The sequence below is a fragment of the Camarhynchus parvulus genome, chromosome 13 (assembly GCF_901933205.1).
Source record: "Camarhynchus parvulus chromosome 13, STF_HiC, whole genome shotgun sequence".
Lineage (NCBI taxonomy): Eukaryota > Metazoa > Chordata > Aves > Passeriformes > Thraupidae > Camarhynchus > Camarhynchus parvulus.
This window is the reverse complement of record NC_044583.1, coordinates 11,865,526-11,890,035: the sequence shown is the minus strand read 5'-3', so window position 1 is coordinate 11,890,035 and position 24,510 is coordinate 11,865,526. Positions and strand designations below refer to the sequence as shown.

The 24,510-nt window shown below is 54.7% G+C and overlaps 1 protein-coding gene across 1 annotated transcript; it reads right to left on the bottom strand.

The window, feature by feature from the left end:
- Positions 1 to 401: 401 nt before the first annotated feature.
- On the bottom strand, positions 402 to 20,952 carry NDST1 (N-deacetylase and N-sulfotransferase 1). The gene is made up of 15 exons (XM_030957492.1): positions 20,894 to 20,952; positions 8,853 to 9,755; positions 7,849 to 8,331; positions 7,556 to 7,643; positions 7,186 to 7,340; positions 5,984 to 6,169; positions 5,476 to 5,604; positions 5,135 to 5,317; positions 4,706 to 4,802; positions 4,436 to 4,559; positions 4,092 to 4,266; positions 3,731 to 3,901; positions 2,407 to 2,516; positions 1,581 to 1,683; positions 402 to 1,476 (listed from the first exon to the last, which is right to left on the bottom strand). The coding sequence occupies exons 2-15, from the start codon at positions 9,360 to 9,362 to the stop codon at positions 1,357 to 1,359; spliced, it is 2,634 nt and encodes an 877-aa protein (XP_030813352.1). The 5' UTR covers positions 9,363 to 9,755; positions 20,894 to 20,952; the 3' UTR covers positions 402 to 1,356.
- Positions 20,953 to 24,510: the final 3,558 nt, after the last annotated feature.

Here is a 24,510-nt window from a genome sequence, read left to right as displayed (position 1 = left end):
GTGAGACATCCACCCCACTGCCCTGGCCCCAAAGGGGCAGCACTGGGCATTGCCTCCCCTGCCATGGAGCCACTGCCATCCCACACCCTGCAGGGCAGCTCCATCCAAGGGGAACTGTGGGCCCCTATCCCAGGAAACCTGTGATGGCTCAGCCTCCTGTGCCAGCAATCCCAGGGCGTGGGAGAGGCTGCAGCTCTGTGCAGCCCCACCGGTACAAAGATGTGTCTCCCACTGGGAAACCCTCCAGTTTCCCCACTGACCTCTGTCCATGTCACGTCTAACAACCAAAGAGACCACGTAAAACCCTCGGGGTTTAGGTACAAATCCTGGCACTGAAGAAAAACACCACCCTGCAAAATGGGAACCAAATGAACACCCCCCCCCCCCCCGTAAAACCCAGCATTATTAAAATACTTTCGTTTTTAATATTCAAGAGGTTTGAAGTTCTCTCAGCATTCTTCTGATTGCCTTTATCCCAATGTCTGCTCTGTCCCCGAGCTCTCCTCCATGCCAGGGTGTGCTGGGCACCACTTGGCTTTACCACAGGAAACACCACATGTGTACAAGAGTGCAGGAAGGGCTTGGGGGTCATGAGCATACTGGGACCAGTATGCCCAGACCAGCATGCCAGCCCCTTCTCCTGCTAGGCCACATTCCCACCACACTGCCCATGGAGGGGGAGCCAGAGGTTGAGGAGCTGGAATATGATGAGAGAGATGACAAAAGAAATTGTGCCCCAGTCTTTGAAGAAAAATCCACCTTGTTCTCAGCTTTTCCAAGTAGGTGCTGGGGGAATCCAGCAAACTCCTCTGTTTCCTGCCACGAGGCTGATGGCAGGAGTGGATCTGGTTTCCTCTGTGCTTTGGGTCTCCACCAGCTCCATCCCTCTGCTCCAGCTCAGCAAAGTCACCACCAGTGCACCCAGAACAGCTCCTCCACCCTTGGACCAGGAAGTGAGGGACAGCTCTGGTGCTGCTGTCAGGCCCAATGCAGTTGGAACCCATTTTTGAGCAGAGAAAGGGGGAATTTGTGCCACTTCCCTATGCCAGAGCAGGGCGGGAAGGGATGAGGAATTAAAAAGGAAAAATAAAATGAAAGAGATACAGGTGTGGGGCAGGCAGAGAGGTGGGAGCACAGGGATTGCAGAGTGGGATCACTGCTCAGACAGCCTCCAGTGGAGCCCTGTGCTCCTGGGGGTCCTCTCCAAGCCTCTGGTGCAGCCATACGCTCCTGGGGATCCCCTCCAAGGCTCCAGTGATGCTCCTGGGCTCCCCTCCAAGGCCAGGTATTGCTGAGAAGGTCCTGCTGGCACAGGGTCAGCCCCGCTCAGGTATTGCTGGGGGGTGGCAGCAGCAGCTACCTGGTGCTCTGCAGCTCCTCCCGCAGCCAGGTGGGCAGAGTCTGCCCCATTTTGTACAGGAGCTTGGAGAGCTCTATGTTATGGTCCCTGTAATAGTCCCGCAGGAAGGAGCGTGACTGCAACGGGAGAGCAAAGAGGAGAGTCAGGGGACCAGCCTGGAGCTCACCAGCCCAGCACAGCCCTGCTCAGGACCAGCCCAGGAGGCTTTCTGCATACTCACATCTGAATCCATCTCGGGGTACTTCCTCCCTTTGCTCTTTCCCAAGCATTTCGTTTTCCCTCCATCCAGAAGCTGACACCAGAATCCTTTCTTTGGATCAAACCTGTGAAGTGAGAGCTCTGCCTCAGCCCTCTTATCCCCTCACACCTTACATGGACATCCTGTCCAGCAGGTCCCACTGCTGTCCAGCCCTGCACAGGGCACTTCTCCACCTCTGGAATCCACAGCCCAGCTAACATCTTGTCATCAACCCCCTGGTACCACAGGCTCCCCCTGCAGCTGTGCAATAAGCAGTCCAAGGCTCATTCATTGCCCCGATGAGGGAGCAGAGTCTACCTGGGTTTAATTACCATTTTCTGTGGCACTTTTGTCCCTGGATGCCCTCAAGTGCCCCACAGCACCTGGGTGGACACATACCTAGGCAAGCCATGGCAGAGGTAAATTATTATTTCTCTAGGAGCTCTGGAGGCTTCCAACAGTGGAGTTTAATGGAAGGCTCAGAGCAAGGTGACACCTCCAGAGGTGCCACACAGCCTGCAGCTGCTCTCAAGCATTTATGAGATGGAGTGCCAGGGCTCAATACCATCATCTGTGTCACAAATGCTGAAATCTGCTCCAGGAGCCCAGGGCTGCTCTTGGGCTGCCTGGAGTGACCTCACTGTGGTGTCTGGATAAGTCTCAGGTGAAAGCTCAGCCTCATCCAGCTCACCAGCAGCTCTGTGGAGAGGCCAGGGCTGGGGGCTGCTCTGGGGCAGGGTCCCCAGGGCAATACAGTGCATGGCAGCAATGGCAGGGTGGAGGAAGGAGAAGCTGGGGAAGGACTCACGCCAGGGTCTTGTGATAATCGATGAAGTTGGTCACGCCGAGGAATTTCTGGACCGTGTCCATCACCTTGGCGGGTTCTGTTCGGAGCAGCTTGCCATCCAGCACCAGGATCTGCAGGGAGCAAGGCACAGGGGTGAGGTGTCACTGGCTCCCAGCCCTGCTCTCCTGAGGCAAGAGGACACCTTTAACACACCTTAGATCACCTTGGAGCCAAATCTGCCACCAGGACACCTGCTAAATACCAATGTGCCCTGGTGCTCCCTTATACTGGCTGCTGGAAAATGAAATGCAACTAAAGCCAGGGCCAGGAACCACCCAGGACAACATCAGAGCTTCTGCTCAGGGCTACCCAACCCACAGGCAGCTGGGATTGCAACACAGCAATTACACTAGCAGCAGGCAACTAATAAGACTTTATAAGGTTAATCAACAGTGGAAAAATCATTCAGGGATTGATCCCATGCTCTCCAGCAGTGCTGCACTGTGTGGGTCACAGCAGGGCTGGCATCCAGTTCCCATTTTCCCTGCAGACAGCTTTAACTTTGGGCAGCTTCACCTGCTATTTTTGTCCTGTTCAGTGCCATGGTGACACCAGACAGGGCAGCCCCAGGGGTCTGTGGCCAAGAGTGAGGGTGAGTGTTGGGTGACCCTGCAGAGCCACGCACAGCCTTCTGCCCCACTCCCTTTCAACCCTGCTGTGACAACCCACACAAGGCCATCTTTGTATCTTATCCATCACCAGGCTCCCTTCTTGCACAGCACCTCTCCTCTGCCCCTTCTCCAAGTACTTTTCCTCCTCTCCCCGTAGTTTGTACAGTGTAAGAAAAACAGCTCCCATGGGAACAACTCCACAGCAGACCTTGGATCCAAGATCTCTTCCCCCCACATCCTTGCCTGGGTGAGGGCTGTAGGACTGGTTGCTGTGACAGTGTTCACAGGCGTCTTAGGATGAGGGAAGAGATGAGGATCTGACTCCATGTTTCAGAAGGCTTGATTTATTATTTTATGATATATATTACATTTGAACTATACTAAAAGAATAGAAGAAAGGATTTCATCAGAAGGCTAGCTAAGAATAGAAAAAAAAGGAATAATAACAAAGGCTTGTGGCTCGGACTCCCTGTCTGAGCCAGCTGACTGTGATTGGCCATTAATTAGAAACAACCACATGAGACCAATCACAGATCCACCTGTTGCATTCCACAGCAGCAGATAATCAATGTTTACATTTTGTTCCTGAGGCCTCTCAGCTTCTCAGGAGGAAAAAATCCTAAGGAAAGGATTTTTCACAGAAGATGTCTGTGCCAGGTTGCTGCCATGCCTACCTGGTTGGCGTGGTAGCTGTTGAGCCAGCGCTCGATGTGGGTGGCGTACCAGCCCGGCACCAGGCAGCGGCTCTGCAGCGCCCGCAGCCGCGGCCCGGCCTCGGGCCCCGCCGTGATCACCTCGTGGAATGTGTACTTCAGGGCAACCACGTCATCGTGAGCTCGCTGGTGCTGTCAGGCAGGAGCAAGGCAGGTTTGTCACCGGGGTAACCCAAATCCTGGGCTGCCCACGAGGTGCGGCAGCTCCCAGGCCACCACGATGCATCCTCACGCATCACGTTCAGCCACAGTCACCCCACATCCCAAACCAAGCCCACCATCCCACAGGACTGCCCCACCCAGGGGAGAGGCAGAGGCTGACCTGATACCAGGAGTAGGCTCGATCTGCAGGGTTGATGAGGATGGTGATGATTTTGGCCTTGGACAGCAGGGCTGCAGCTCGCCGGGGAGCCACTTCAGAGTCAAAGTAGTTGGCACTTTTCTCGAAGTAGAAGTCAGAGGTGGTGTTGGAGGGGATGGGGAAGAATTCCATGTACCTGGGGGAGGCACAGTGTGAGGCTGGCAGACAGGCACCACAAGATGGCCCCAGCACCGCCCTCACAGGTGACATCTCAGACACTCAGAAGGGAAACCTCACAGCACCACTGCTCGCCTTCCCAAAGTTATGGGCACTCCCAGCACTGTCCCCACAATGCAGAGACCTACCAGTCGATGCCCTTGTGGTAGTTGTGTCCATTGAAGAACTGTATCTCCTCAAAGGTCTCTGAGCTGGGGTAGTTGCTGCTCAGGTCCGGGTGCATCCCCAGGAAGAGATAAAGGGCAGTTGTTCCTTTGAATAGATAGAACGAGGGAGCTGACACAGGCCAAACCTCCCTCCAAGCTCTGCTTCAGGGCAGGAGGGCTGACAGAGGCTCTTTGTGGGTCCTGTCAAGTCCCCCAGCATGCTCACAGAAAACTGAAGGTGAAGGGAATCACCTGTTTTTTGAGGCCCAATGATAAGAAGCTTCGGGAATCGGTCACAGGTCTTTTCTTTGGACCAAATGTCCTTGTGTCGTTTGTCTTCACAGGGATCCTGAAATACAGAGTGGAGGATCAGAGACAGAGCAGCCTGGATGGGACCCAACACCACTGCTCAGCCCCTCCAGCCTCAGCAGACACAGGGGAGGCCACTCTGCTCAGCAGACAGGACAAAGACCAGGCTTATCTCCAGGTCTACAGGACAAACCCCTTTCTGGCACTGCCTGCAGAACCAGGGAGAGGTGAAAAGGCACAGCTTACCCTGGGAACCAGAAAGAAATCCAGGTTGGAAGCTACCTGAGGCCCAAAGCAGGGCCAGCTGTACCCCACTACCCTCTCCCAGCACAATAAAAAGGATCAGCCCCCCTACTATAGGCACAGGGGTACCTGCCACAGTGGGTCTTTCTCCTCGGAAAAGATCTGGAAGTATTTCTGTGCCAGCTGCACGGGGGGCAATGTCTGCAGCTTCAAGTTGGTCCAGGAGTTGAGGAAGCGGACCAGGTGCTTGAAGGTGTACAAGCCCAGGCGGTCGTTGCCATAGTTGGACAGGTGGGTCATGAAGATGCTGATCTGAAGCCAAGAGGACAGAGCAGGGGTTAGTGGAGCCTCACCCAGCAGCCATCCCACAAATGGCCCCACCCTGGCTGAGGACACTGGGGACATCTCCCACAGCAGGGCCAGGACAGCTCTGCAAGACACCTGTCTGTCTGTCCCTGGGCAGTACTTACAGGGTTCAGGAGGACAGTCAGGAACAGTTCACCCCCGTTGATGATTTTGTCCAGCTCACTGGAGCCACCAGGGTATTCATTGTAGAAAATGGTGTGTGTGAACAGGCCACAGGTTTGCCGGGGGAGTACCTGGGGCAGGAAAAAAGATATGGATGGAGCAGGTGGAAGAGCCAGGGCAATGAAATGGCCAAATGGCCTCCTCCAGGCTTTGAGAGCTGGATCTCCTTCCCTTCCCAACAAAAAGGGGGAACCTGACCTGCACCACTTGGAGGCCAGGACCAGTTCCACTGCCCCTCACCACCCTTGCCTTGAATCAATACACAGAAGGGAAGGACGTGGACAGATGGAAACACCAAAAACTGTCCTCACAAAAGCTTCACCCATGCAGGATGAGCAAGGGGGAACAACACCCTCAAAGTGGAGCTGCACAGAAACCATGTCCCGAGGTGCTGGTTCTGGTGGGAGAGGCAGGAGAAGAGAAGCCCCAGAGACAAAGGGCAGCACCCACCATGATGCCGTTGTGGATGAAGCCGCGGCGGTAGCGGGCGGGTTTCAGGTGGGGATATTCCTCCGTGCTCGTCACCCTGATGGACCAAACCTGCTTCCAGGCCTCGTACAGCTGCACGTGCACAGGGTACACGCCCGAGTGGTGGGGGGCCACAGCGTACCCCATGTCGGTGGGGATGCCATGCTCCTGCAGAGAACAGAGTGTGGAACGGGTGACTGGAGACCCCAAAATCACAAACCAATCCTCTCCATTCCCAGCTAAAACTGTCTAGTTGTGCCTCTGCATCATCTCCTAAGCCTGGCTGTCTCCACGAAAGGGAGCCCAGGAGCAGCCATGCTGGGTGGACACCCACTCCCCTGCTTCATTCAGACCATCCTCATCCCTGTCTTCTGCTGTCACCCACAGCACAGCCACAGCCAAGCTGTTGTGTGAAGAATGAGGAGGTACAGCTATATAGGTCTGCAGATTGGTTTGTATCAGTAGATACAAAACGGCCTGGAAATTCTGAGTTGGAACATTGCCCATCCAAAGGAGGAAAGGTCTAGTCTCTCTCTAATTAAGCACTTGTAATTATCAGATAATAAATTCAAGTTAGGTTGAAGATCCCTCTCTTAGGCCATAGGATCCAATTATTAATAGGTCTGGTTTAACCAGTTCAGATTCAAGACAGCTGTCAGTCAGTCACAGCATGAACTGGTGTCAGTGCCACACAAAGGACAGCCCAAGACCAAGCTGAAGGTCAGAGCCTGCCTTTACAACCAAACATGCCCCTGACGGTTCAGCCTGTAGAGGGAGTTTCCATCAGCCAGAGACTCCCAGCACAGCCACGGCTCCAGAATCCCACATCATCACCAGCACAGAGTCACACGGTGCCAGGCTGAGCATCCCCCTGCACTGCACCTCTGCATCCCCACGGTTCCAGGCCAGGTGAGCACGGTTGCAGGGCACAGAGTCTCCCCTTGAACAGCCACTGGGGCAGCACTGCCACAGCAACAAGTTGGCTGCTGCAGATAAATCCTTTAGCTCTTGTTACTGGAGTATAAATGGATTTACCCACACAGCTGCAACATGGGGGACATGACTTAATGTCATCAGGTCCCTCTGCTCCAGCAAGAAGGGGGCATTCCCTGGGAATCTTCTTTGCTCCTCTTCCACCATCCTCCCCTCACCACAAGCAACCCCACTGGAAGCATCTTACTCACAACAGCGAATTTCTTGTTTAAGGTCATCTGCTCAGCGAGAACCGACTGGTTGTGGAAGAGGTGAGGCTGCATGTGGCTCCACATGTGGGGGAACCACCAGAACTCCTTCACGTAGGACAGCAGCAGGTCATCACCTTCGTCCTCAGCATCAGTACCTGCGACATGACACTTGCTGTCAGCACTGAGCACAGAGAGCTGTGTGAGCAGCTGGGGCAGGGCCAGCCCCTCTTGGTGGCCAGGTGATGGAAGAATAGGGTGGGATGCCTGAGGACTCTCCTACAGCCCCGACAGTACCCTCTCTGAGCACCAAATGGTGCCCCAGCACCAGCTGTACAGCACCCAGGAGAAGTGGTGCCCTTGCCCTCCTCACCTGTGTGGAAGAATTTCCCTGAGTATCCCAGGTTGAAGGTGAAGTTCGGGATGTGGGTGCGCAGCTCGTTCTGGGTGTCAAACAGTGCCTGGGAGAAGGGGAGAGAAAGCAAAGTGTCCTCAGCACGTGGCCTCAGGGACAGCTGCCACATCAGGGCAAGCACCAATGTCCCTGAGCGCCTCGCAGAGGGGCTCACACAGGGACAGGGGAGCAGCAAAGTTCATCTCTGGAGCACCCCTGAGCAAGCACAAGTATCCAGCCCTGCCCACCCAGCCAGGAGAGCACAGACGCACCTTGACATCTTCCACCTTCATGCGTGTGCCCTCCTTGCCCACAAAGATGTCATCAATGTCCACCAGGATGTAGCGGTCAAGGGGCAGAGACAACCTCTTGCCCGTCAGGAAGGAGACAGAGTCCACAAAGACCAACTTGTGCAGCCAGAAGTTGAGGTTGTTGCCGAAGAGCACCCTCTGAATGCCATCGTGGAGGCCCAGGTCCTGCATCACGGTGGTGTGCAGGGCAGCATCCACGCTCATGTGAGGGATGGACTCAGCTGACTTGGTCTTGGCCAGGAGGACAGGCTCATAGGTGGAGTGGTTGGACTGGAAGACAGTCCAGTCCTCCCCGGGCAGCACACCCTTCTCCACCTCACTGGGCCGCGTGATGTAGAGCAGGGGCGACTTGGGGTTGATGCTGCAGTCCTTCAGCGCCAGGTTGGAGTGGAGGAAGAGTGGGAAGCCCTTCAGCTGGGCACTCAGAAGGCTGTTCTCATTTGCCTGCATGGGGAAAATGGGAGCTACAGGAGATGGGACACTGGGGACAAGGCAGGGGCTCGCCAACAGCCACAACAACAGAGGCAGCAGCTCACCACCCCTTGAGATCCAGGTTCTGGGTTCTCTCTTTCCTCTCTGGAGAATGAATGGAGTGCCCTCATCCCCCTCACACACTCAGTCCTGCTCATGTCCTGTGTGCAAAGTGCACCAAGGCTAGGAGCCCTGGGCAGGAGAAGGGCTGCTGAGCAAAATATCTATTTGTGCTTTTAGCAAACCCCAGCACGGGTCACTGCTGGAAAACAAGTGCTAAAAGCAACTGGACTGATCCCAGAAGTCTGGTTTTCCCCCCCACATCTCCAAAGGCCACATAGCCCTTCCAAAGCGAGAGAGCTTCTTTGCTAGAAGCCTGTGCTCCACACCAACTCACGCTGCTTGCAGAAATCATGGGGAGGGCAAAGTCCCTGGGGGGGAGCAGGACACAGGGCTCACATCTGGCCTGGCCATGGGATTTGGTTTGCCCTTACCTTGAAGAAGCCGATGATGCCCACGCCGTACTCCACGCAGTACTTGTCCAGCAGCTCCCGGTTCCAGGCGTCCAGGTTGACGTACTTGAGGATGTTCTCGTAGATGATGAGCGCAAAGCGTCCCCGGTCCTTGTCGGTCAGCGTGGGCATGTCCCCCTTCCCCGGGGCAATCTCTGTCCTGTATTTGAAGCGACTCGACTCCAAAATGGCCACAATCTCCTGGCCCAGCTGGGAGTAGAGGCTCTCCACGAAGACCAGCACCAAGGGGTCCGTGCGGGAGGAGTCGGCCACCTTGAGGGTCTTCAGTGGCAGCAAGCGGGAAGGGGCGACCTTGGGCTCATCGCAGTCCGGCCCCGCCACGTCCCCAGAGGGCTCCAAGCCCCTTTTCCACCCATATAAATAATAAGCAGAGACGAAAACACTGAGCAGGCAGAAGGCAAAGAGCAGGAGCAACACCACCTGTGGAGAGAGCTGCCAGATACCCCGCCGGGCCCTGGCCAGCACAGTCATCCTTGCATCTGCTAGGTGAGGTGGGGTCCCTCTCCCCTGCCTGCCCCCTCCCCTCAAGAGCCCCGGGGAGGGGAAGAAGCAAGCAACCAACCAACAAAAGATCAGGTAAAATCAAATTGAATACTACTAATAAATTAAAATACTAGCAGGCCGCCTGTGCAGGCTCTCTCCCCTCCAGCAGTCCGGCGTCCCTCGCCGTCTGCTTCATGTCACCATGGCAGAGGCACCAAGAGTCCCCTTGCCGAGCCAAAATTCCTGTGGTGATGGCAGCAGCAGCAGCAGCAGCAGCTCCATGGCCTCAGTGGGGCGAGGGGGCGGCAGGCGGCCTCGGCGTGGATCCTGCTGGGAACGTGGGCATGGCGGATCCCTGCTTCCCCGGCTCCACACGGCGCCCTGAGAGAGAGGGATGGGATGAGAGGGCAGGGATAGTGCCAACCTGCTGCTGTTGTTTCTGCCAGCCTGACAGCCCCAGCAGAGTCCTCACGAGCTCACTGGCGTGCCAGGGCTTGCCACAAGAATGCTGTGGCACCGGGGATGCAGCAGGAGTGCAGCACACAGCTGTGCCGTGGGATCCCGGCTGTGGGTGCACCTGGAGTGCAGGTGCCTCCCCAGGTGCTATGGAGGGGAGCCCCCAGCCTCTGGTACCTCAAGCACTTGGAGAAGCAGCCCCATTCCTCCCTGTGCCCAGCAGGAGCTGCATCTGCTGAAGAGAATGGGGGGTGGTCTGAGCCCCCATGGGCCAGCTCAGCTGGCAGGGAGGGACACGGGAGGGACATGGGGAATCTGCCAGCTGGGTGGCTCAAGGCTGAGCCAGGAGCCGCCAGCCAAGGTCACCGAGATGGGAATGCAGGAGTGTCCACGTGGAGCCAAAGGGACCTTGGGAATATTTTTGTCTTCCCTGTGAAAGGCTCATTTGAAAAAAGAAAAGGAAAACAATAAGTACTGCTTGCCAGAAGGTGAAGCCAACTAGGGGACAGACTGATGAGGCCAATGTGTTTAAGGAAAAGAAGTGACAAACAGCATTGTCCCCAGACTCACTACCAGTGCTGGGGACAAGGGCAGGAGTCCCTGCTCCTCCCAGGGAGAGCTCCCTGTGCCCTGCCAGCACCGTGGCTGAGCACCCTTCCAGCTGACACCAGTTGGGCTCTTAACAGGATTAAACGTGGCCGGCTGAGCGGCACTGTGGATTACAGGCTGGGGCTTGGCAGGGTAATCCTGTCATCCGTGCCCTTCCCAGCAGCAACTCCTGCTCCAGGCAGTGCTTCCCAACCCTGCCAACATGGCACTGCTTCAGCCAGGCCTCTGTAGGTGCTGTTGGCAGCCAGTCTCCTTGCAGCCTCCATCACTGTCTCTTCCTTCACCATCTCCAGGACACACCAGCAATCTGGGCATGCTGGGCATGGTGGAACACCTGGGTTTACTGATTTGTAATTTATATTTGTGCATATGGATGATCTCCAGGCACGACCAAGAGAGATTGCACCTTCTCTCCTTAGCCCCCCTGAGGTGTGTCCTGTCTGTTCCACTTCAGTCCTTCTGCCCCTCCAACATCCCTGAGACAACAGCCCCTCTGGGGTTTTAGGACAGGGCACTTCTCCAGGTCTGTTGATTTTAGGGATGTGCTTGTGCTGAGGAAGGCTTCCCTGCATCTCCCTGCCTAGGGATGCAGAGAGCTGGGAATGCATTATGCAGCACCTGGCTGTGCCATCCCACTCCCTCTCCATTTCTTTCACCTGCCAGGAGCAGAGGGTGCTGGCAGCTGCATTCCCACAGTGACGGGCGGGCAAATGGCAGCAGTGGGTTTGATGCCAAGCACCAGAGCCAGCAGCTGATGGACAGGACTGTGTGTCCATCCTTGCTCCACCCTCCATGAAATAGGGAAGAGGGCTCTGCATCTACATCACCTGCCATTTCCAAGGGCGCTTCATTAGTCCATTCTCTGCTAAGAGCTTTTAATTACCGGTACTTAATGACCAGGCTTTGGAGACAGCATCTCCAGCCAGACTCTGAGTCTCCCCAGGCTGCCACGTCAAAGCCTGCCCAGGCAGGGGGCCAGCACTGGACCCCCGGAGCAGCCAGGTGTGAGCTGGGGCTGGGATGGGCAGCATCCTGCCCCAAGGACTGCCACTGTGGCAGGAAGCAGGCAGGAATCCTGCTCTGCCAGTTCACTGCCAGAGCAAACCCTCCACGGGGAGCATGCCAAGGGCTCTGGGGCAATACTGCAGGGTGGGGATGCTCCTGCCCAGGGCTTTCCCCTGCACAGTGGGTGCTGGCTGCATCCTGCCCAGTAAACCCCTGCACAGCCCCAGCAGTGGTGGAAGAGCTGATAGCTCATAGCCACAGAAGGAAGCAGGTTCATGCCCAAAAGCACAAAACAAGTCCTTGAGACCAACAGCTTCTCTAAAACAAAAAACAGAAACAAGATGGTAAAATTTAAAAAACCACAAGACCTGGCAAGGTGACAGCTGGGGTCAAACTTCCTTTTAACCTGATTTTTAGATGCTGCTAAGGTGCCTTTTAAAACCACAGTGGTTATTGAAAAGGCACCAGCTGGAAATGTCAACCTGAGTCTCACACACAGACCTCAGGCCCCCAAAATCAGTGCTGGCAGGCTCCCATCACCAGGCAGGTGCTCAGCCACAGCTGCACATCAAGGACCCCGGGAGAAAGAGCCCTGGAAAATGCTCTTTTCTCGTGGGTCTCTGAGCAATGCCCTGGCACAGACTCCAGTGGAGAGGAGGCTCAGTGAGGAGGCTTAGCCACTGTGCTCTTAATCCAGCTGCCCTGACAAACACAATCAGCATCCAAGCAGCTCCCGGCGTGGCTGGGAGCCCGGAGCGCCCTGCGGAGCCGGATCCGACCCCAGGACGGGCAGGGAGCACAACCAGGGGACAGGGAAAACCTTTACTTTTCAAATCTAAGAGAGCTACAGGAGGAAAGGGAAAACGTTTGAAAAGCTTTTCAAAACACACCCCCTGGTGCAGTTTGGGGATGGTGGTTTCCCCCTGCTCAGAGTTATTTTCCACAGATACTGCCTGGGGAACCACTGCACCTCAGAAAGTCAGGGAGGCACCTGATGGGATGAGAGGGAATGAAACCATCTCCATTAGTGGCTTACAGCACTCTTCCTTTAAATTCCAGTGAGATTTTGCAGGGATGCAATGGAAGGATTGAATCTAAGCAAGGAAGTGCAAACAGATCTGGAGGACAGGGAAGGGTCAGTGATCCCAGAAGACAGCCACAGCAGGGTTTGATTTATTGGGGGGTGGAATAGGTCTGGCTGCAGGTGCAAGCAGTGAAGATCAGGCAGTTCACAAGTCCCATATGTCAGATAAATCAACTGTCCCAAGCCCATGGCTCAGAAACAAGAGGAGAGCTCAAAACCACAGGTGTGACAGAGCAAGAAATTGCTCACACATTTCCCTTACACCACTTTGGAAAGGGTGGAAGGGGAAGAGCAGGCATCCACCGTCATGCAGAAAATACTTCAAGATTCTGTGCAAGAACCTTGGTCCCCAGTTCTAGGAGCTCCAAAACCTCTAACATTCAACCCACAGAGATGAAGCCACATCCTAAACATCACAGATGGGTCACCCTGCTCCTCTCTCCTGCTGGCACCCTTTGGGTGGGCACCCCTGCTTCTCACTCCTCATCAGCGCAGGGAGAGACCCACCACTGCTGATTAATCACCTCCTCAGCACCATGCCAGCTCCACTCCTCCATGTGAGCCAGCCCTGGGGGTTAAGCATGGATGGAGGAGGATTTAGAGGCAGGATGCTAAATTGCATTGCACAGCTCAGCGATTTGCAGTCACTCCTGCTTGCTCCAACACTTCCCTTCCCCTCTCCGAACACTGCAGGGAATGTGGATGGATCAGCCCCACCTACACATCTGCTGCACCTCCCACTTGAAAGCAAAAGGCTACTGGAAGGTCTGAATTTGGCCAGGCTGGGACGCAGGCCCCCAGCAGGTGGATAGTGCTCATCCAACCCCACCTTCTGTCTCTCCCACACCTCAGGCACCCTCACCAGCACCCCCAGAGATCACCAAGTGGCGCCCCGCAGCCCTGGGAATCAGCACTACCTGTAAAATATGCACAAGAGACAGCCAAATTATTATTAATAGGTTTAAGTTCCCTCTAGAGGGAATCCCCTTCACTCACTGGTAATATTTAGAGGGCTACAGATCTAAAACCACTGAGCTAAGCATGTCCTTAGAGAGGAGATTAATGCCATCACATTATTCAGGAGACAACTGCAAGCTCAAGACAGGGGAGGTTGCTTTGAAAATGAAAAAGTAACTGGCATGGAAAAATGGCCTTTAAACACCCACCTCTGCACTGCTGCCTCTATCAGCTCTAAATGACAGTGATCCCATCTATGACTGGAAATATCTGCAGGCAGCTGGAAGCACTGGCAAGGGAAGAGAGCTATCTCAGGGTGGGAAGGACCACTGGCTGACCCTGTCGCCATCTCCTCCCTCCCCAGCCACAGGTGGACCCACTGACCAAGAGAAGGCACAATCAGGAGATGATCTCCTTTATTGTGGTGCATGGTGGGGTGATGATCCCACTAGGATGCTCCTGGAGCTGGGGCACAACCCCTGGGCACAGGATTGAACCATAGCAGCCCAGGAAGAGAAAGCCAGCATTAAAACTTCAGCCACGGCAAAACCAAGAATTTTTCCTGGTGATCCCCATGTCCTGACAGCCTGGATGAGCCTTTAGGATGGGCCCAAGACACTTGGACAGCTGCAGGGACATCCATGTGCCTCCTGCCAAGCTGCAAAGCTTGGGTGTCTGGGCAGGGGAGAGAAATGAGGAGCAGACAGAGAGGGGAAAACACAGAGAAGGACACAGAGGAGCAGAAAGGAGCTTGTCCCAGTCACCCACTTGCCAGAGGTTTTGTAATGCCAGATAAGGAGCATCTTAGTAGTAATTACACAGGCTGCTTAAGTGCTTTGCAAACAGTAGTTACAACCTACCAGGGAGAAAAACACCCTGCTCTGGGAGAGGGACAATCCCAGTGCTCCTTTCCTGAGGACACCAGCCTTCCACCAGTGCCCAAGAGGTGCCAAGCTAAAAATGGACAAGGGCAGCCCCAGCAGCTGCCCCTGAGACAGGCAGTGACAGGCAGCCACTGGTGCTGCTCCCACTGCAAACACACATGGATCAGCTTCTCCCCTTCCTGCACAGTCTGGGTATGACCAAAAACAAGGGAGTATCAGGAAAACTCATCTGTGATTTATAAGGTCTGGAGAATTTCCACTCCAGGAGGACTTCAGCAGGAAAATCCTCCCTTTTTCTCAGATCTTTTTTGTTAAGATCTGATTTATAGAGCCTGGTCAGAAATGAGCAGTTGGAGCATTCACCTGGATTGCTGAACTGCTTCCCACTGACACTCACTCTGCTCTGGAAATAAACCTCTGGCTTTGCCTGCCCACCACCTTCCTGTTCCTGGGAGAAAGAAACCAATATGAGCAATGAGACCAGTGAAAGTGGTTAAGAATTTTCACTCTAAAAAATTTATTTTTAGTCAAAGTGTCCAGCTCTGGAAGAGGCATTTTTTTCACCCACAAAGCCCTGTTAGCACTTCAGTTTTACTGCAAAAGATAAAAGTCATGTTTTTCTCAGGTTTTCTTCAAAAAAACAATCATGAGAACAGCTCATTGCCTGCAGAAGGATGAAAAAGCAAGGTTTGGTGTGTGTGGCACATATATGCTGAATTTTTAGGGGAGAAAAAAACCTGAATAATTTTTTTTAAACATCTAAATCCCTAAAAACTGGGTTAGGTTTCTGGAAGCCCATGATTAAAACTTTTCATGGCAGAGCAGCTGGTAAGCCAAACTGGTGGGTTTCTAAGACTAGTTCTAGCAAACCCCATATCCCAGGGTCCTGTCCCTACTAATCCCCATCTCCCACTCTGTTCCTCAGCCCCAAGGTGCTCCAGCCCCATCAGTGAGGCTGAACAGAGGAATCCTCTGCAGAGGTCAGCCCATTTCTGATCCTGGGGCAGCCGTGGCTCCCACCCTCCTTGTCCTCAGCACCTTGATCTGGATGAGCACCTCACCATCTCCCAAAACCCACATGAAATCAGTCTCCTCCACAAACTAGGCCAGCAATTAGCAGCAGTCATTAGTTCTCCTATGCCCCAGGGACACTGGGGTTGGGCAGCTGATCCCTCAGCACCAATGATCCCCAACACCATCCCAACAAAACACCCCAACACCCCAAAGCCCGGTTATGGTTTGGGTTGTGCCACTGCAGTCCCCCCAAAAAAGCTGAAGCCCTTCACAGGTGACTCCTCCTCAGGGGTGTTTTTTGTCCTTGAATCCTTGGGAACAGCCTCGGAGCAGAGCTTGGGGAATTCTCCCAAACCTTAATTGAAAGAGGCGCTTAACGAGGAGAGTTTCTTTTGTCTGTTAATTGAAACAGGTTCTTACCGACAAAACTCCCCATGAATTTTAAGTGGGTTCACAGGGGGAAAAAATCCACTCAATGAATTGGGTTTTCCTGCTTCGAAATGTGCCGTGTCGGTTCCTGTGGCTTTCCAAGCACCCAAGAGCCTTCCTGGATAATCAGGGTCTGAATCCCAAGTATTTTAAAAAGGAAAAGGACGAGGGGAAAATAATCTCACATGCATTTTTATATTTCACTGGAGTGGCAGCCTGCCCTCTCACAAGCAGGTTGCACGAGGACTCCTACCCAAAAAAACACAGCCTGAAAGCCCCTCGATGCCACCTTTTGCTGCTTCTGATACTTGGCTTGGGCAGACTTTCCCTGCAGAGATGCTGGTCCTGCCATGAGTGTGAGGGTGACACTGGATCTCAGAGAGCCTTGAGGCAGCAGCGATTCCCTGTGCTCAGCCACGGCAGCACTGCCAGCCCCACAGGATGGGCCAGCAGCTTCCCTTTCTTGACAGCTTCCCAAGTTGGTAGGAGAGCAAGTAGAGCAGAGCCATCCTGCCAGCTGTTCAGGGGAGCACAGGCTGCCCTGTGAGTGCTAACCCAGCCCCAAACCAGCACTTTTGCAAAGCAGAATCCATAATACCACAGCATGGACCAGCTCACACAGAGCAACCCACCCCCCTGCCAGTGCCCACATTCCAGAGAAATCCCTGCAAGGATGGAGCTGCTCCCTCCTCCCAGGGGCTCCCCGGGATGCTCCTGTCACACCACATCCATCCTGCCTGATGCCCCAGTGCTTTGCTGAGCTGCCTCTGACCTCCACTTTGCTGCACACACTGCCAGGAGCCCAAAGCAGCCTCAGGGGCAGGTGCTGGCAGCCAGCATTGAATGAGAGATCAGAGCAGCCCCTGCCGTGCCCTGGGTGTGCTCCAGGGGTGGCTCCTGGGGAGCCAGGTCCTTTGGGAAGGGCTGGGCAGCACACACTGACACACAGGCAGGAGCTTCCAGGGCCAGCCTGCTCCAAGGTCATGGCCAGGACAGGCTGGAGGTCAGATCTTTTATTAGACCAATGGACACAGTTGGAAAAAGCGACACATTTTGGCCGCGCAGGCATTTCTCAGGCCCAAGAGTACATCTGTTTTTTCCTAAAGGTATTAGTTAGGCTAATAAAAGACATTACCTCTGCATGTAAACTTTGTCACCCTTCAAATGTACCAGAGGCTGCAAGGCTTAGCAGCCCAGGGAAAACACAGGGAGCAGGAACAGGCACAGAGCACAGGGGACACTTGCAAGATTTGTTTTGTTTTCACCCCCTAGAACAGCACTGGCAAAGGTCACACTCGTCCCCAGCAAGCACAGCTGCTGGCATCTGAGCTGCCTCTTGCCTCCCCTATTTCCAGATCCAGATCTGAGGCTGCAGGAACCTAATGGCATGTCCAGGATAAGCATGTTGCTTTGGTTTGGTTTCTGCTCTGGCATCAGCCCTGTCCCCTCCTTCTCCTCTGCAGGGGCTCCAATGCTCGAGAAACCAACCTGTCATGCCCCACCTGCACCAACTCCTTCCCTCCTGGCCTCAATCCCACTCTCTGACGCAAATCCATGAGACCAGCAGTGCACCAGCACAGCAAGGGATGGATCAAGGCCGATGGAGGAGACAGAAAATGGCCTGAGCCACGTGTCTGGGCATTGACAGCACTCACAGCCATACTTCAGAACTGTGCTTAACACTTTTTAATGCATCCCCTTTCTTTAAGAGCTCCAAGCCCTGGGGCTGCAGGGCTGTACAAGGCTGTGAAGACGCAGATGGTGTTGGGAAGGAAGGGGAATACTTGGTGGGGTGCTGACAAGTAGCTAAAAGGTTATTACTTGTAGCCCTGTATCTGGATACCTGTACCCAGGTATCTGGGTTTTGCCAAGACATGGGAAGCAGAGCCAGGAGAGCAGCAAGCTACCCCGAGGAGCAGCAACATCCTAGGGGCTGCCACCCTTCCTAAGCATACCCAGAGCTTTGGGGTGAGACACACATCTCCCCACGAGGCAGAGGGAGCTGAGCTGGACATCCCTCACTACATCCAACCCTCAACATGCCCAAGCTCAGAGACAGGAGACTTCTTCCCTGCTTTACATTAGTGAATGTAAATTCCAAGATATTCTGGGTTCCCTGGCAGAAGCAGGACAACAGGGCAGAGGCCATAGAAGAGAGTCTTGAGCTCTCCAAGACAATCTCTAATTCCACAGCTTTCACCAGAGCAGTAGCAGGGCTGAACTCACAACATGCCCACCCATTAATACCAGGGCAATTCCTCTTGGGATACCTCACATTTAGGGATCTCTTGACCTTCCTAAACCCCTCCAGGAAGGTTTGTGCCACCTGAAGGTAGTGTAGAAGGTAGTGTCCTGTTTCTGGAGGCTGCAGCAAGGTCCTGCTGGTTTTGGGGAGGGCATGGGAACCGAGGTGCTCCCAGTGGCAGTCCGCTGCCACCGGCCGCAGTCACACAGGGATTTACAGCTCAATATTGATCAGTCTTCTGCAAGCTCTGCCATTACAGGCAGTGGCTTTTGCAGGAAAACAACATGAATCACAAGCTACAGGCCACCATCTCTGTGTCTGCAGGGTGAGACTCATCCAGCCCTTCCAGGGGTCCGGCACAAGGGCTGTCCTGCTCCTCCACACCTTGGGACAGAGTGGGCACAGGGGCACCATCTCCCACTGGGACCTGCAGACTGGGCACAGCTTCCAAGGCTTGCAGGATGGTCTCCAAGAAAGCAGCATCCTATTTTTCCTCCACCCAAGTCCTCCTGCCCCTGTGTCAAGTTCCAATACCACCAACATACACATGACAATGGCACAAAGCAATGCCACCACCTCAGCCAAAAACTCACAGGGAAGTCAAGGGCTGTCCCGAAGTTGGAAGGGTTGGAAACATCAGTGAGAGACTGGAAGCCCCTGTCCTCTGAGGCCATGAAGCAAATACAAGACACAGAAACTTAGTATCTTGCTTCTCTTGTCTGAAGTCCTAACCTTATTCTCGACCTCAACAGCCAAAAATAAAAACACAGCTCATTAATGTACATCTAGAAGGCAGAAAAAAAACCCTTTCATGCAAAACCCTCCATGACTCTGCCCCAGAGTACAAGGAGCCAAGAGAGCAGCTCCATATCCAGCATGCAGTCAGAAGCTGGCCAAGATGGGAAACTTGGTGAGACCACAGCCTTCCATCCTCAGCCCAGCATCCAGACATATCCTAAAATCAATCCTGCTTATAAAAGCAGGTGCTGATGGTGACACTCTGCAGCAGGGATACACTTGGCTGTGCCATACTTCACCATGACACGCTACTGAAGAAAATATTAATAATTCCCTCTTCATTCCAGCCTGGGTTTTGACTTATGAGGTGACTTCTTCCTTCAGTTTAAATTACCACCAACAGCGTATTAAATACGTCCTGTTCTACAGTACTGACAGAGACACACAGGAAGGGGGGAAAAACCCAAAACAACCAGTCTGGAAAAGTCTGTATGTTGCTGGCATGGATTTTCCAACCCCATCCACACAAAATCAAATCAGACCCACCAGCTTCCCAAAGGCACAGGAAGCGGGAAGGGCTTTGTGTGTGTGAGCTTCCCCACCAGCATCCATGTCCTGTGCCAGCAGCTCCAGGTTGGAAGGGGCAAATCTGGGGGGCTGCAGCTGGTGGGGTGTCATGGCATGTACTGGGGCTGGGCAATGGGTGGCATGGGGAGGTCCTGGCTTCCCCATACCCACACAGGGATGCCCCATCCATGGAGGGGCACTGGGAAACGTGAGCTTCCCCTTTGCTGTCCTTGCCCAAAATGAACACTGACACAGGCAAAGGGAAGATGCTCAGTCATTTTGCCAGAGGCCACCAGCACTGGGGTTTATTTTCCTGCCATATCAAGCCCCGCACGTTTTTTCTATTGTTTAATTTCCTTCTTCTCCACCCACGGCAAGTTCACTCAGAAGAGAGGAACTTATTTCCTATTGAATTTGTCCTGCTTGTTTTATTTGGAAAAGGACAGCTTCCTCAGCTGTGGTCCCCATGTGCAGCTGAGAGGAGCAGGCACAGGGCTGCTCACCTCCCCATCTTCACTAGCCCAGTAAAAACCACTGTCGAGACGTGAGTAACAAAGGTGCTGCTTTGCTGCAGGAAGAGCTGCTGTTCCAAGGCTGCCGGTGACAAAGGGGCACTGCAAGGCGCCGGTTTCCCAACCCTGCAAGCACCGTTAGTGGGAAGACAACCATCCCCATGGTGTGCTGTGGCAGCAGCGGACTGGGATCATGAGATGGAAGAGTCCCGGTGCTGGGATATGACTGCAGTGCTGGGAGGGAGCACCAGCCTCGATAGGAAGCAAAGTCTTCCAGGTGATGCCAAAGGTCGCCCAAGCTGGTGTGGCTTCTATGCCGCCGGGCATCAGGGGCTGCCCCCATCCGCAGGGGACAGCCTGGTGCGGTGGTAGAGGGAAACCCAAAGACTTGGGGAGATAATACACACAGCTATGCAAGAGAGGCCCGTGAGCTCACCAGCGGGGGAGAAAATGCCAGGACCTCTTCAAGAGGGGGTGGTGAGGTGCTCCACAGGAGCGCCAGCCAGGCTGGGCCAGCCGTGCCATGCGCAAGGTGCGCACCTCCAGGTGTCCTGGCCGCGCTGCCCTGGCTCTCCGCTCCCGCACGGTTTTAGCCACCTCCACTCGCACTGCTCGGCAGCGGGGATACCCCAGGCCAAGCTGCAGCCTGGCCTCGGCTGCTGCCCGGCGGTGCCCGGAGCGGCGGGGCCACGGCAGCCCCGGGCACCGCGCGGCCTCGCTGCCTCCTCCGAGCCCCGAGACCCCCTCGGCCTGGCGCGGCCGCGGCTCGGCTCGGGGCTGGGGGCTCCCGCCGGCCCCCCGCTCCACCCGGGCCGGCTCCTCCCGAGGGCACCGGGCCGTTCCGCCGCGGGGCCGGGCGGGGTGTGCCGCCGTTGGCGGAGGACGGGAGCACCGCCGGGCCCGGTGCCCGGCGCAGCCCGGCCGGGGCGGTGCGAGGCCCGGCGGGCCCGGCCCGCGCTGCCGCCCGCCCGCTCCCCCGCCCGCCCTTTGTCTGCGCCGCCGCCCCGCTCGGGCCGTACCTGCCGCCGCCGGGCCCGCTCCGCTCCTCTCCCGCTCCGCCAGGCCGCCGCCGCCGCCCGCTCCGCCGGCCCGGCCCCGCTCGGCGCGTCCCGCCCGCCGCCCGGGCAGGCACCGCCCCCGCCGCCCCCCGCCAGCACCGCCCGGGGGCCGCGCGGGGCTCCGCGGCTCGGCCGGAGCCGGGGCTGGCCCGGGACAGCGCCGGGGGCAGCGCGGGGCTCGGGGCTGCCCCGCCCCTCCCAGTGCAGCCCCCGCTCCGCGCCCCTCCGGGTCCGGGTGACCGTGAGCCGGGCGGTAATCCCCCGGCGGGAGGGCTCAGATCCCCGCGCCCCGGGTGCCTGTGACGATCGTGGTGCTCGGCGATGCTCCCGCCAGGCCCCCACATTCCCACTGTTTGCCGGGATGAGCACGATGGGGTGTCCAAAGGGTATGGCCCAGGCCGTGTGTTTGGTGTAACTGGGGTATCAGGCTCCTACACAGAGCCTTTTCATCCTTCCCCCAGTGTGCACACACCCTTTGTGTCAGATTTCTGAAGGCGGTCAAACCTGAGGTTGTCCCCAGCCTCCTGCCCATCTGCAGAACCCAGGTGTCATTTCAGGGCGCTGGTATCACATCGTTTCAGCTTTTCCTCCCTGACTTCAAGATAAGCTCAAGGGCCACATCCAAGTTACTGGCTGGCTGCCCCCAGCCTGCATGCACACACACAAAATTCCCTTCATTCCTCAGAGAGGGGGGAAATGAGCTGCTCCACTCCTGCCCGGCCCTTGGAGGCTGCTGGGGACTGTGCCGGCATGTGGAGGCATGCTCAGGTCCAGAGTTAATCACCCACTCAAGCCGCCCAGGTCTGTCTCACTGCCCACATTCGAAGGGATGTGGTGCATTAAGACAACCCTGTCAGGTTTCGTGTCCAGCCCATGGGGACAAGTTTCATGTCCAGCCTGCAGGGATGAGATGTGGCAGAAGGTCTGCTGGGTTTGGTTAAGGCAGCATAGCCTGGGAGAGCTTCCGACTGAACAAGAGTTGAGAAAGCAATTTCAATCAAGTGGAGCAAGCAGATAAACAAACAAAAGAAAAACAAGAAAGGAAATTGTAGGGAAATAGACACAAAGAATGGCAGACTATTATGGCTGCAAATTTTCTAAGTATTCATTGAAGTCAAAGACTTCTTATCCTTAAACATTTCGCTTCCCTCACAAGCACTTTCTCTGAAGATCCCTGAATATTTTGCAAATGCCAAAGTTACTTGAAAGCTCAGAAAACAAAAAGGGACAAACAGCAAGTTTTTCAACTGTGAACTGCTGTAAAGGGTATTAAAGGGATTATTTTTTTTTCAGCCTTAAATGATTTGCAAACTCAGCCTGAAAAAAGTATCTCCCCTGGGAACAGCATTCTGAGGCCATACTAACCTCTGCCAGAGGAGATTCATGCACAAATCATTGAGCAAAAAGCCAGCAATGAGTAATCAAAGGCACGCACCAAACTCCAAGAACAATCTGCAGAATCCACAGTCTCAAGCGGTAAAGTTTTCCACTGAATAATTTCTTCTGAGAAAAAGGAATTTGTTGAATTCTAGGTCTGGCATTTGTGAATACCTTTTTATTTTTTTAAGAATAAACGACTCACTGGAAACAGAAAACTGTTCGGAAAGGCACTGGGATTTATTAATACCAGCTTTGCCATTTTACATGAGTATCAGGTAGCTTTTTTTCCTTGCCTGTCTTCTGTTTGCAAACACAAAGGAAACCAATTCCTTTCCTGCGTGCTTTAAGCTACAGGCTCTTCTTCAGCACATCTGTCAGAAAGCAGTTCAGCGGCTTTCCTCTGCATTGTTTCCAATTTATTAATCAACACTTCCAGCTCCCTACTGAGTTACAGCCACATTACGGTCCCCTTGAAGTCCGTGGCAGCGCTTCCACCAACTTCATTAGGACCAGAAACTCGCTCTTGAAGTCTCTGCCAACTCCTTAAGTGCTTTAACTTCAGCATTGGAGATTTCTGTTTTAATCTTCCTACGCCTGTTTCTGACACATCATTTTACATGTGTGCATGCACCAACTGCCCTTCTTGAAACTAAAAATGGCCTTAAAAGCAAATGGAAAAGTTTGGGGTTTTTTTCACCTGTGAATGATGCAATTGGGACCCTGAATGTCTCTTTGCCGTGGCTGTTAGAGGAGAGATGCCATCCTGAGGGGTCTGTTAGAGAGCCCCAACTGCAGACTCTGCTCCATATCAGGCAGACAGCTGGGGTTCAGCCTGCTTCAGGGGGAATTTTGGCCTCTTCCAGTTTCAGTCTCTGTTTCAAGGCCACCAGTACTGCCACTGGTCCATGGCTCGTGGGAACAGGTCACAGCCATAGAAACAGTGATATTTGAGCACCAAAAAATTCCTTCTTGTGGGAAGCCCGGAGCTGGGGCCTTCGCAGGTCAGGCCAGTCACTTCCCACTGACCCCACTCAGCCTGAACCACTTTACTCCAAGGCCAGAGCCCGGCAGGAGAAGATGTTAGGAGCAGCATTCCCGTTTGCCTGCCCTTTTTTGTTTAGTCACCAGCTGAGTTATGAAATCCGCCTGCAGCGTCACCGTGTCTGTGGGTTTCCCATGGGCTGGAGAGGCTATTACCAAGGAGCAGCTGGAATGTTAATTACCCATTAAGGAACTAAATCTGGGGGATTTCTCAAAGCAAATACACATCATCTCTGGCACTAACCCCACAGTGGCCTGAGCATCCTTCCCAGCCAGGCTGGAGGATGCAATCCTTGCAGCCCCTGCTGGAAGCCCCTCCCTTCTCATCCCAGCCAGGGAACACTCTCAGCGCTGCCCTCAGCAGCAGGACAGCCTGGCTGGAGCTGCCATTCAAGCCCCAGGAACATTTTGCGGGGCAGGCAGCTCCCTTGCACACACAGCAGAACTAGTGCAAAGTGAAAGGGAAGAATGCGTCCCAGGGAGTGGAGAAAGCTCCATCCTGTCCAGAGGCTGGAGGGACCAGGAGCAGTCTGTCTCCCAGCAACTTTGGGGCTGAGGGCAACACAGGATTTTGAACCAGTGGGTTAATTCTTTTAGCAGCTCATATGGTTATTTCAGCCTGTCACCCATAAGTTGAGGCCTGCCTCTTTGCCTCTGGCTTGCATCTGTTCCAGGGGACTATCCATAGGTTCGTACAGTCCTCTTGGAGGATTGTCACAGGCAGAGCTGCACACGTGGCTCCATGGGGACAAACCCAGCCTGCCTGGCTGCCTGTGCAGCCCTCACCATCCCCAGGCTCCTCCTCAGACAGGGCACCACAGCACACATGCCCTGACACAGGCTGACCTCTGCTGCTGACTCTTTCCTTCCCCTTTCCTCCAAATCAGGCCACAGCCGCTGCCACCGGAGCTCCCGGCTGGAATTACAGGAGCTCTGCCAACGTGTATTTTAAAAGCCTCTCCTTCAATATTCAAACAGGAAGATCCCTGATGCAGTGGCAAAAGTGTATCGAGCACAGGAACAAGTGAAGGTGTTCCAGGGGGTCAGGATTGGGGTTACAGTGGCATTGCTGAGCACAGAGAGCTTTCCCAGGGAAAAATCCCAGCACGGGTGGGCGTGGTGCAGCAGGACAGGGAGCCTTCAGGATCAAATCTCTT

What these genes read in the sequence shown, in the direction of transcription:
- NDST1 (XM_030957492.1), bottom strand. Translation starts at nt 9,362, where the DNA reads ATGACTGTGCTGGCCAGGGCCCGGCGGGGTATCTGGCAGCTCTCTCCA. An exon ending in TGACTGTCCTCCTGAACCCT is followed by an intron (nt 5,318 to 5,475) that starts GTAAGTACTGCC and finishes TCTTGGCTTCAG; the next exon opens with ATCAGCATCTTCATGACCCA. An exon ending in GAGCCTACTCCTGGTATCAG is followed by an intron (nt 3,902 to 4,091) that starts GTCAGCCTCTGC and finishes CCTGCCTGACAG; the next exon opens with CACCAGCGAGCTCACGATGA.